A 12275-nucleotide genomic window follows, 5' to 3' on the forward strand; every position below is an offset into this window, starting at 1 on the left:
AACATAGTTAGTAAGGCCGAAAAAAGACATTTGTCCATCCAGTTCAGCCTATATTCCATCATAATAAATCCCCAGATCTACGTCCTTCTATCTACAGAACCTAATAATTGTATGATACAATATTGTTCTGCTCCATGAAGACATCCAGGCCTCTCTTGAACCCCTCGACTGAGTTCGCCATCACCACCTCCTCAGGCAAGCAATTCCAGATTCTCACTGCCCTAACAGTAAAGAATCCTCTTCTATGTTGGTGGAAAAACCTTCTCTCCTCCAGACGCAAAGAATGCCCCCTTGTGCCCGTCACCTTCCTTGGTATAAACAGATCCTCAGCGAGATATTTGTATTGTCCCCTTATATACTTATACATGGTTATTAGATCGCCCCTCAGTCGTCTTTTTTCTAGACTAAATAATCCTAATTTCGCTAATCTATCTGGGTATTGTAGTTCTCCCATCCCCTTTATTAATTTTGTTGCCCTCCTTTGTACTCTCTCTAGTTCCATTATATCCTTCCTGAGCACCGGTGCCCAAAACTGGACACAGTACTCCATGTGCGGTCTAACTAGGGATTTGTACAGAGGCAGTATAATGCTCCCATCATGTGTATCCAGACCTCTTTTAATGCACCCCATGATCCTGTTTGCCTTGGCAGCTGCTGCCTGGCACTGGCTGCTCCAGGTAAGTTTATCATTAACTAGGATCCCCAAGTCCTTCTCCCTGTCAGATTTACCCAGTGGTTTCCCGTTCAGTGTGTAATGGTGATATTGATTCCTTCTTCCCATGTGTATAACCTTACATTTATCATTGTTAAACCTCATCTGCCATCTTTCAGCCCAAGTTTCCAACTTATCCAGATCCATCTGTAGCAGAATACTATCTTCTCTTGTATTAACTGCTTTACATAGTTTTGTATCATCTGCAAATATCAATATTTTACTGTGTAAACCTTCTACCAGATCATTAATGAATATGTTGAAGAGAACAGGCCCCAATACCGACCCCTGCGATACCCCACTGGTCACAGCGACCCAGTTAGAGACTATACCATTTATAACCACCCTCTGCTTTCTATCACTAAGCCAGTTACTAATCCATTTACACACATTTTCCCCCAGACCAAGCATTCTCATTTTGTGTACCAACCTCTTGTGCGGCACAGTATCAAACCCTTTGGAAAAATCGAGATATACCACGTCCAATGACTCACCATGGTCCAGCCTATAGCTTACCTCTTCATAAAAACTGATTAGATTGGTTTGATAGGAGCGATTTTTCATAAACCCATGCTGATATGGAGTTAAACAGTTATTCTCATTGAGATAATCCAGAATAACATCCTTCAGAAACCCTTCAAATATTTTACCAACAATAGAGGTTAGACTTACTGGCTTATAATTTCCAGGTTCAATTTTAGAGCCCTTTTTGAATATTGGCACCACATTTGCTATGCGCCAGTCCTGCGGAACAGACCCCATCGCTATAGAGTCCCTAAAAATAAGAAATAATGGTTTATCTATTACATTACTTAGTTCTCTTAGTACTCGTGGGTGTATGCCATCCGGACCCGGAGATTTATCTATTTTAATCTTATTTAGCCGGTTTCGCACCTCTTCTTGGGTTAGATTGGTGACCCTTAATATAGGGTTTTCATTGTTTCTTGGGATTTCACCGAGCATTTCATTTTCCACCGTGAATACCGTGGAGAAGAAGGGGCCTACATTTTCAGTTTTTATTCTTTTACTATTGATATAGTTGAAGAACAGTTTGGGATTAGTTTTACTCTCCTTAGCAATGTGCTTCTGTTTCCTTTTTGGCAGCTTTAATTAGTTTTTTAGATAAAGTATTTTTCTCCCTATAGTTTTTTAGAGCTTCAATGGTGCCATCCTGCTTTAGTAGTGCAAATGCTTTCTTTTTACTGTTAATTGCCTGTCTTACTTCTTTGTTTAGCCACATTGGGTTTTTCCTATTTCTAGTCCTTTTATTCCCACAAGGTATAAACTGCTTACAGTGCCTATTTAGGATGTTCTTAAACATTTTCCATTTATTATCTGTATTCTTATTTCTGAGGATATTGTCCCAGTCTACCAGATTAAGGGCATCTCTAAGCTGGTCAAACTTTGCCTTCCTAAAGTTCAGTGTTTTTGTGACTCCCTGACAAGTCCCCCTAGTGAAAGACAGGTGAAACTGTACAATATTGTGGTCGCTATTTCCTAGATGCCCGACCACCTGCAGATTTGTTATTCTGTCAGGTCTATTAGATAGTATTAGGTCTAAAAGTGCTGCTCCTCTGGTTGGATTCTGCACCAATTGTGAAATATAGTTTTTCTTGGTTATTAGCAGAAACCTGTTGCCTTTATGGGTTTCACAGGTTTCTGTTTCCCAGTTAATATCCGGGTAGTTAAAGTCTCCCATAACCAGGACCTCATTATGGGTTGCAGCTTCATCTATCTGCTTTAGAAGTAGACTTTCCATGATTTCTGTTATATTTGGGGGTTTGTAACAGACCCCAATGAGAATTTTGTTACCATTTTCCCCTCCATGAATTTCGACCCATATGGACTCGACATCCTCATTCCCTTCGCTAATATCCTCCCTTAAAGTGGACTTTAGACAAGACTTTACATAGAGACAAACCCCTCCTCCTCTCCGATTTTTACGATCCTTTCTAAACAGACTGTAACCCTGTAAGTTAACTGCCCAGTCATAGCTTTCATCTAACCATGTCTCGGTTATTCCCACTATGTCAAAGTTACCTGTAGATATTTCTGCTTCTAGTTCTTCCATCTTGTTTGTCAGGCTTCTGGCGTTTGCGAGCATGCAGTTTAGAGGATTTTGTTTTGTTCCAATCTCCTCACTGTGGATTGTTTTAGAAATGTTCTTACCTCCCTTCTGAGTATGTTTTCCTGGGTCTTCTTTGTTCGAGTCTAATGTTTTTCTTCCCGTCCCCTCTTCTTCTAGTTTAACGCCCTCCTGATGAGTGTAGCGAGTCTGCTGGCGAATGTGTGTTTCCCAGGTTTGTTGAGGTGTAGTCCGTCTCTGGCGAGGAGTCCATCGTACAAGTAATTCACACCGTGGTCCAGGAATCCGAATCCTTGTTGTCTGCACCATCGTCTTAGCCAGTTGTTCGCATCAAGGATCCTGTTCCATCTCCTGGTGCCATGCCCGTCTACTGGAAGGATAGAAGAAAAAACTACCTGTGCATCCAGTTCCTTTGCTTTCTTCCCCAACTCTTCAAAGTCCTTGCAGATTGTCGGTAGGTCCTTCCTTGCCGTGTCATTGGTGCCAACATGTATCAGAAGAAATGGGTGGACGTCCTTGGAGCTGAAGAGCTTTGGTATCCTATCGGTCACATCCTTGATCATCGCACCTGGAAGGCAGCATACTTCTCTTGCGGTTATGTCTGGTCTGCAGATGGCTGCTTCTGTGCCTCTCAGTAGTGAGTCTCCCACCACCACCACTCTTCGTTGCTTCTTGGCTGTACTTTTTGCTGTCACTTGTTGCTGTGTACCCTTTTCTTTTTTGCTTGCTGGTAGTGCTTCATCCTTAGGTGTGCCATCTTCATCCTCTACAAAGATTTCATATCGGTTCTTCAGTTGTGTGGTTGGTGATTTCTCCATGGTCTTCTTGCTTCTTTTGGTCACATGCTTCCACTCATCTGCTTTTGGAGGTTCTCTGACACTTTTTTCACCTTCTGTGACCAGTAGAGATGCTTCTGTTTTGTCTAGGAAGTCTTCATTCTCTTTGATGAGTTTCAAAGTTGCTATTCTTTCTTCCAGACCCCGCACCTTTTCTTCTAAAAAGGCCACTAGTCTACACTTCTGACAGGTGAAATTGGATTCTTCTTCTGGTCGATCTGTGAACATGTAGCACATGCTGCAGCTCACCATGTAGGTTGTCACATCTGCCATGTTGCTCCTAGATCCTGCTGACTTGCTGTGTGTTTTCCTTCTTGTGTAATCTACTCAGCCAAGCTTTCTTGCAATAATGTCCTACGGGCAAAAATTGGCGGTTTGGTGATGCTTTCCAAGCAGCTGGTCCCGGCTGTACCCAACGATCTTCTTGCTGAGGGAGACTCTTCGCTTTTCCCAGAAGGCACCTGGAATATGCAAATTATCCTTCTCAAGCTTGAATCCCTGGTTTGGTGATGCTTTCCAAGCAGCTGGTCCCGGCTGTACCCAACGATCTTCTTGCTGAGGGAGACTCTTTGCTTTTCCCAGAAGGCACCTGGAATATGCAAATTATCCTCCTCAAGCTTGAATCTCTGGTTTGGTGATGCTTTCCAAGCAGCTGGTCCCGGCTGTACCCAACGATCTTCTTGCTGAGGGAGACTCTTCGCTTTTCCCAGAAGGCACCTGGAATATGCAAATTATCCTCCTCAAGCTTGAATCTCTGGTTTGGTGATGCTTTCCAAGCAGCTGGTCCCGGCTGTACCCAACGATCTTCTTGCTGAGGGAGACTCTTCGCTTTTCCCAGAAGGCACCTGGAATATGCAAATTATCCTCCTCAAGCTTGAATCCCTGGTTTGGTGATGCTTTCCAAGCAGCTGGTCCCGGCTGTACCCAACGATCTTCTTGCTTAGGGAGACTCTTCGCTTTTCCCAGAAGGCACCTGGAATATGCAAATTATCCTCCTCAAGCTTGAATCCCTGGTTTGGTGATGCTTTCCAAGCAGCTGGTCCCGGCTGTACCCAACGATCTTCTTGCTGAGGGAGACTCTTCGCTTTTCCCAGAAGGCACCTGGAATATGCAAATTATCCTCCTCAAGCTTGAATCCCTGGTTTTGGTGTGCTTGGTTTTAATGTAACTTTATTCTATCATGAGTTATTTACAAGTTTGTGACCACTTATAAAATGTGTTCAAAGTGCTGCCCATTGTGTTGGATTGTCAGTGCAACCCTGTTTTCCCACTCTTGACACATTGATAGCAACAGCGCAGAAGAAATGCTAACACAGGCTTCCAGTATCCGTTTCAGATGCTGCACATTTTGTATCTTCACAGCACAGACAATTGCCTTCAGATGACCCCAAAGATAAAAGTCTAAGGGGGTCAGATAGGGAGACCTTGGTGGCCATTCAACTGACCCACAACGACCAATCCACTTTCCACTAAACTGTTCATGTAGGAATGCTTCGGACCTGACACCCATAATGTGGTGGTGCACCATCTTGGGTGTCAGATCCGAGCATTCCTACATGAAGTTTCCTGGAAAGTGGATTGGTTGTCGTGGGCCAGTTGAATGGCCACCAAGGTTGAATGGCCACCAAGTCCTTTATTATATACCCTCAACCATGTGTCACCAGACTTTATATTATTTTTCTTTGACGGGGTATTTTTTCTATTGAGTTTATTTGATGCATTTATTGTAACAAGAAGGCAATGTACAGGAGGATATAGAACTATAAGAAACATGACTTTGCTGTGTAATTAAAGATCTGGCTATATCCAGACTACTGACATTGGAAGATGGGCATAGATAAGTTATCCATACACCGATTTATAGCTAAAAATTAAACATTTTTTTAAAGAAATATCATTCTACTCATCTACAACATACGGTATACGTTTGTTTTGCATAAACTGTCTATCCATCATCATTTGTTCATCTACTCATTTTATAATTGAAAGCTTGAAGAGGAAATGCGGGAAAACAAAAAACGAGTTAAGGATGATATTTTAAAATTTTTCATTTAAAAAAAACAAACAAACCCAATTTAGAAATTAAAAATGATACACTGGAAAACTGAGACACTACAAGTTCCATCATAGCCAAAATGTCTACTACGCACAGGAACACAAATGTACTACAAGACGTACCATAACCTAGTGATGGAGAATTACACTCTTGAATACTATAATGCTGTGTGTACATTATTATTATTATAGCGCCATTTATTCCATGGCGCTGTACATGTGAGGAGGGGTATACATAATAAAAACAAGTAAAATAATCTTGAACAATACAAGTCACAACTGGTACAGGAGAGAGGACCCTGCCCGCGAGGGTTCACAGTCTACAAGGGATGGGTGAGGATAGAGCTGGTCGTGCAGTGGTTTGGTCGATCGGTGGTTACTGCAGGTTGTAGGCTTGCCGGAAGAGGTGGGTCTTCAGGTTCAGGTACATGTTTTTGTTTCATTTTTTTCAGTGCAGATTTGTCACAAAACCTGAAGGGTTTCCTGATTCCAGCAAAGTGAATGAGAATCCTGAAATCTCATGCACACGTTGCTTATTTGTGACTTGCAGATTTCGTGCAGATTTAAATGTGCAGTATGTCAAATTTTTTAGCTGAAGATTTCATCCATATTAATAAGTGAGGAAAAAATCTGTAACAAAAATGCATGTAAAAAATGTAGCAAAAACGAGGCAAAAATGTGTTTTTCCTGCCTAGAGATGCAGAAATGGTGCACAAATTTCTGCACCAAATACTTAGCACTGCTCCAGCATTTTACTGCACGGCTGGAGTGATGATTTAAATGTAATTCCCCTGGCCCATCTGATACTCACCTTCCGGCCTTTTTCATTTGTTTTCGACCCCGGTCCCGTTGGTCTCCAGCGAAAAGTGACCTGCTAACAGCTTCAGTGTTTCATGGATGTGTGTGGAGGTCACTTTTCAATACAAGCTATAAGAGCGTCATTTTGCCTCTCACAGACGTTGTATTGAGAGCTTGTGACGTAGCTTCTCACTTCTGGCCGGTCAGAAAGTACTGTCACAAGATGCCATCGCAGGACCGGAGCGGTGCCGAAAAACGGTGAAGACACCGGAGGTTGAGTATATAACCGGGGGCAGGGGGCTTACATATAAAGCCCCACTCCAGTGCTGAAAAAAAAACCAAAATGCTGGAGTGGTGCTTTAATGTGTGCACATACCCTTGGTCCTAGCATAAACTGAAATTCTAGCACAATACCCAGTACATCATACAAAAGGACAAGATAAAAGCCAACACACTTGTTTCCTCCAACATTTGTACTGGGTCCCCCTATATGCTGAGATAATCCTAATTTGTATTAGGTTCTGTTTGGATCCAGTTATTCACACGATAGGACAGGCTCAACATGAGTTTATAATACACCAACCCAACTCTCGGCTGCTTTTATTATTTCAGGAGCTTAAAATTTTGGTTGATTATGATGACAATGGCTATCTTCTTCAAATCTTCACCAAGCCAGCGCAGGACAGACCGACCCTCTTCCTAGAAGTTATACAGAGATACAACCATTATGTGAGTCAATTTACAAATGTACATTTCCCCATATGTAGAGTTTGTATTTCCAATAATATGGATGCAATTCTATCCTAATTCTAAGGTCAGCCAGCGATCGCGCATTTGCATTCATGGCCTGACCTGCACAAAGTAGATGAAAGCTAAAGGATAATTGTTTACTATGGTTTTAGTGTATAATTGCACCTTTGAAGAATGTCTATAATCACCGATAGGGCTATTTACTAACATTGCTCTAAGGTAGAAATCTGACCAAAAAGAACCATAGAAACCAATCATGGAAAAGCTTTACACTTTACACTATATATATATATATATATATATATATATATATATATATATATATATATGTCAGACAGCTGATTTGTAACCTACAATTTGGCTAACATGTTTTAAATATTGGAACAGATTTAGTGCCTAGATGAGTAAACTTCATACGGACCTGTCGTGGCAATCATCCTGCCCCATCTCAGAGCAACGCATGACAGCACACACTAAGGATAATGATGTGTAATATACTATATATATAATTACTTACCTTTTCTAACAGATTTACTTGTCGGTTCTAGTAAATCTGGAAGGTGGTCACCCAGATTGTGATACCGTAATTGACAGCGTTTCTATATGCAGAGTAGGTGTCAATCATTGTGGATGGCTGGAGAGGCGTGTGCTTTCATACATTTACATCTAGAAATATGATACCCCTGTCTGATCTCAGAAGATAAATCTGCAGTGACTCTATGTGACTGCTGAATTGTAACAATGTGTTACACTGTCGCGCTTCCCCTGTATTTCCCATGAGAGTGGACGGTCAATTGATTTGACCCAACAATCAAGGCAGGAGAGATTAGTCGGCATGTGACCGCAAGTGGCAAAACACCTGAATGGGGAGCACATGGGAATCTTGGCAGTGTGCTCATCACACACTGTCATGATTTGGCAGTCTGCACCCACATAGAGAACTGCAGTCTTTTCATCAGAGACTGAACAACCCCTTTAATTGGAAATTTACAATGCTAGATCACAACCCCATTTTCTACACTGTGTCTGGTAGGAGCAGAAAATAAACAGACCTCCACAGCTTTTCATGAAGAAGACTTAAAAATTACACTGGGAAACATTTTTACTAGAGAACTTATTTGATATTACGAGGGCAAAAGCAGAGATGGGTTCATAGCTCGGGCATTCCATTTTATAACATGGTAAGTTATCAATCTATACCATAGGCTTATTACGTATCAGCTCAAAAAAATCCACAGCAATATTCTGTACCTATATGAGGCTTGAAGTCATTGCCTCAGGAAAACAAGCCTTTTCAGATTAAAGTTGCTGCTATTGAAGCCGCCAACAGTAGCTACATGGCACACGGACAAGGTATATCTCTGTGAGAGACCTCTTTAGCGCCATCCAGGAGATGTTTATGGCACTGGAGCCAAATGCAGAAATTACATGGATGTCAGCTGAAAAACATAGCAGTCAATCTAGTGCAGCAGCCAGAATAAGATAATAACTGTGATCATAAACTCAGAGTCTACGGCAGGGCGGGCTCCAGGTTTTTGAGGGCCCCGGGCGAAAGAGTCTCAGTGGGCCCCCCCTTTAACACATACCACGATTCATGATCGCATATAACACAGCCATGTAGTATATAACAGCCCATGTAGCATATAACACAGCCACGTAGTATATAGCACAGCTCACGTAGCATATAACAGCCCATTTAGTATATAGCACAGCCACATATTATATAACACAGCCCACGTAGTATATAGAACAGCCATGTAGTATATAGTACAGCCAACGTAGCATATAACAGCCCATATAGTATATAGCACAGCCCACATAGTATATAACATGGCCCATGTAGTATATAGAACAGCCATGTAGTATATAGCACAGCCCACGTAGCATATAACAGCCCAAATAATATATAGCACAGCCCACATAATATATAGCACAGCCCACATAGTATATAACATGGCCCATGTAGTATATAGAACAGCCATGTAGTATATAGCACAGCCCACTTAGCATATAACAGCCCATATAGTATATAGCACAGCCCACGTAGTATATAACACAGCCATGTAATATATAGCACAGCCCACGTAACATATAACAGCCCATATAGTATATAGCACAGCCCACGTAGTATATAACAGCCATGTAGTATATAGCACAGATATGTAGTATACAGCATAGCCCCCCTCCCCCCAAGAATGGCCCCATAGTCCAGTACTCACTGTTATAGTTACAAAAAAAAACAACACTCTTCACCTCTCAACTTGCCCGCGGTGCTCCCTGCTCCGGTCTCGGCGGCTGCCGTGGCACTGCCTGACACACACAGGTGACGCTCTCTCCTCCATCATTTGCTTTGAACTTTACCAGCAGACGCCGGTATAGTTCAATGCGGCGGCGGGGGAGTTGGCGCTGGCGACAGGCAGGTCCCCCTGCCTCACAGAGGCCCCATAGCGGCTGCGTGATGTGCCGCTAACTGAGGGCCCCTGGGGGAGCGGGGGCCCTAGGCAGCTGCCTGCCCCTAACGCCGGCCCTGAATGGGGCCCCCTGTCTCGCCAGGGCCCTGACACTTGCCCGGGTATGCCGGGCGCTGACGTCGGCCCTGGACTGCGGTTAAGGTCACGTTCAGTATTTTACCTCAGTATTTGTAAGCCCACACCAGGAGTGGGTGAAAAATGCAGAAGTGGTGACATGTTTCTATTATATTTTTCCTCTGATTGTTCCACTCCTGGTTTTGACTTACAAATACTGAGGTAAAATACTGGCCAAATAGTGATAGTGTGAGTGTGGCCTAATAGGTACCGTGGCCTATAAGCAGTTAAACAACTCCCTCTGTCACCTCATTTGTACTTCTGCAATGTAATCCCCAGGTACCAATGAGTTTCAATGGCAAATGGATACTTAAGAGGTCGCGTTTTATAAGAAAAATGGGGCTGTACCCAAAAAGCAGCAGGTCATTCATTTCTGAAATATCTTCTGAATTATAGTCTGTTTTTTATCGATATGTCTGTGACGTATCAGCCCGCATCACTCAGGAGTAGTGATGAGCGAACGTGCTCGGAAAAGGTGTTATCCGAGCATGCTTGGATGCTAACCGAGTGCTTGAAAAATGTTCTTCGAGCCCCTTGGCTGCATGACTTGCGCTATTCGACAGACGCAACACATACAGGGATTGCCTGCTTGTTGGAGGATTATGGTTTGTCCTGATGAAGAGGTATGATCACCGCCAAACGCTATGACAAAACCACCCCCACATTACATCTGGTCTCCAACTGTATGTTGGATTTGCGGCAGCGCAGTTCAGTTTTACATCGACTTTCATCTCCAAGTGATGGTTTGTGTAGACACTATTTGACACCTTAGGCCTCATACAAAATGACCTACTACACACCATTCTTTGACTCTGACAAGACCACCCTGGCAGTGCCACGCAGAGTCCTTAGCGAGGCAACTGGTTCATTCTTCTAATCTAATGAGCCATCCATGCCGAGGTATACCTCTCTGCAGCTTTTGATATCATCTTGTTCAGTGAACAGTGCTGACATATTGGCCTACCTACGAGTCTTGTGATCTGCTAAAGTGAAAAACCAAGGCTCCTAAGTCCTTCTTGGTGTTGCAATTTCAATGTTGCAGAGTGTATATAGAATAGAAAGCGCCCCAGCACAGCTTATACAATAAACCTGAATGCATCATTTGCATATATAAAGCAAATTGTATTGATTTTATTTGTTTTGCAGGGATTTGGAGCGGGTAACTTCAAGTCTCTGTTTGAAGCAATAGAAGCAGATCAAGATGCCAGGGGAAATCTTACCGTCTACACTGAAAATGGAGAACCTCAGGCGTTTTATTAAAAGAAACACATTCTGGAATAAATGTCAATATTCTTTATTTTCTGTGTAAAAAATGAAATACTTTACACCTGAGTCACCAGAGATCATAAAAGCGTTCTCTCCATAAGTCCCCATAATATTTCTATACTCTGGCATCTCACTGTTTTCATACAAATAGTGGATCCCACAGCAACACATTAAAGGCTTTTATTTTGTTAGGGATTGTTTGTTTTCCTATGTTAACACTAAACTTAAAGAGAGCCAAATGTTATTATGAGGACATAGACGAGGAACATTGAAACTAATTGCAGATATTGTACTTGAAGGGATACGAATCCAGGACCCAGCACTGCAAAGCTACAGTGCTAACCACTGAGCCACCCTTCCTGTAGCCTGTAAGCCCGCAGGGGCAGGGCTCTCTCCTTTCTGTACCACTCTTGTCATTGTTAGTTTGATCACCAGATTTTATACTTGTATCTTGTATGTAACCCTTTCTAATGTACGGAATCATTATGGGTGCTCTAAAAATAAACAATAATAACAATAAAGTATTTCTTCTAGTGGGCCACTGAAAACTTTAGGCCATGGTTTCACATGCAAAAATGCTGCTTTTTTTCCACTGAGTTTTTCTGCAGGTGTCCAGACCACAACACGTAATAGTAATGTGCTCTGATTATTGTATTTTTGCTGTGTTTTTTGAAGCAGTAATTTTATGAGTTTTTAGTGCATAAATTATTGGATTCTGCACTTACAAATATAACTATTTTTTACATGCATTTTTTTCACTCCCCACAGCACATAGGGAAAAAACATTCAACAAAATTTTTAACACCACAATGTGCAGGAGTTTTCATGGAATTACATCCACTTTGCTCCAACTGTTAAATGCGGCAGAATTTCTGTGCAAAAAAAATACAGCATGAAATGAAAAATACAATTTTAATCAGTTTTTAATACAGATATTCTGCCAATTCTTGTTCTCTTTTGATATTGTACTGACCTTACAGTTTCAAAATCCCATCCTTCCAGTTATGCATCTGCCACAATGCACAAAGCTAGAACATGCGCCAGACACTTAGGCTGCAGTCACACTATCAGTATTTGGTCAGTATTTTACATCAGTATTTGTAAGCCAAAACCAGGAGTGGAACAATTAGAGGAAAAGTATAACAGAAACATATGCTCCACTTCTGCATTTATCACCCACTCCTGGT

The 12275-nt window shown here is 42.1% G+C and overlaps 1 protein-coding gene across 1 annotated transcript in view; it reads left to right on the forward strand.

The window, feature by feature from the left end:
- Nucleotides 1-11621, forward strand: part of LOC143815414 (4-hydroxyphenylpyruvate dioxygenase) — a 72346-nt gene extending 60725 nt beyond the window's left edge. The window contains exons 13-14 of the mRNA XM_077294567.1: nucleotides 7100-7216; nucleotides 10969-11621. Of these exons, the coding sequence (XP_077150682.1) occupies nucleotides 7100-7216; nucleotides 10969-11082 (231 nt within the window). The 3' untranslated portion in view covers nucleotides 11083-11621. The remainder of the gene's footprint in view (nucleotides 1-7099; nucleotides 7217-10968) is intronic.
- The last annotated feature ends 654 nt before the right edge of the window (nucleotides 11622-12275 follow it).

The sequence above is a fragment of the Ranitomeya variabilis genome, chromosome 3 (assembly GCF_051348905.1).
Source record: "Ranitomeya variabilis isolate aRanVar5 chromosome 3, aRanVar5.hap1, whole genome shotgun sequence".
In the NCBI taxonomy this organism is placed as follows: Eukaryota; Metazoa; Chordata; class Amphibia; order Anura; family Dendrobatidae; genus Ranitomeya; species Ranitomeya variabilis.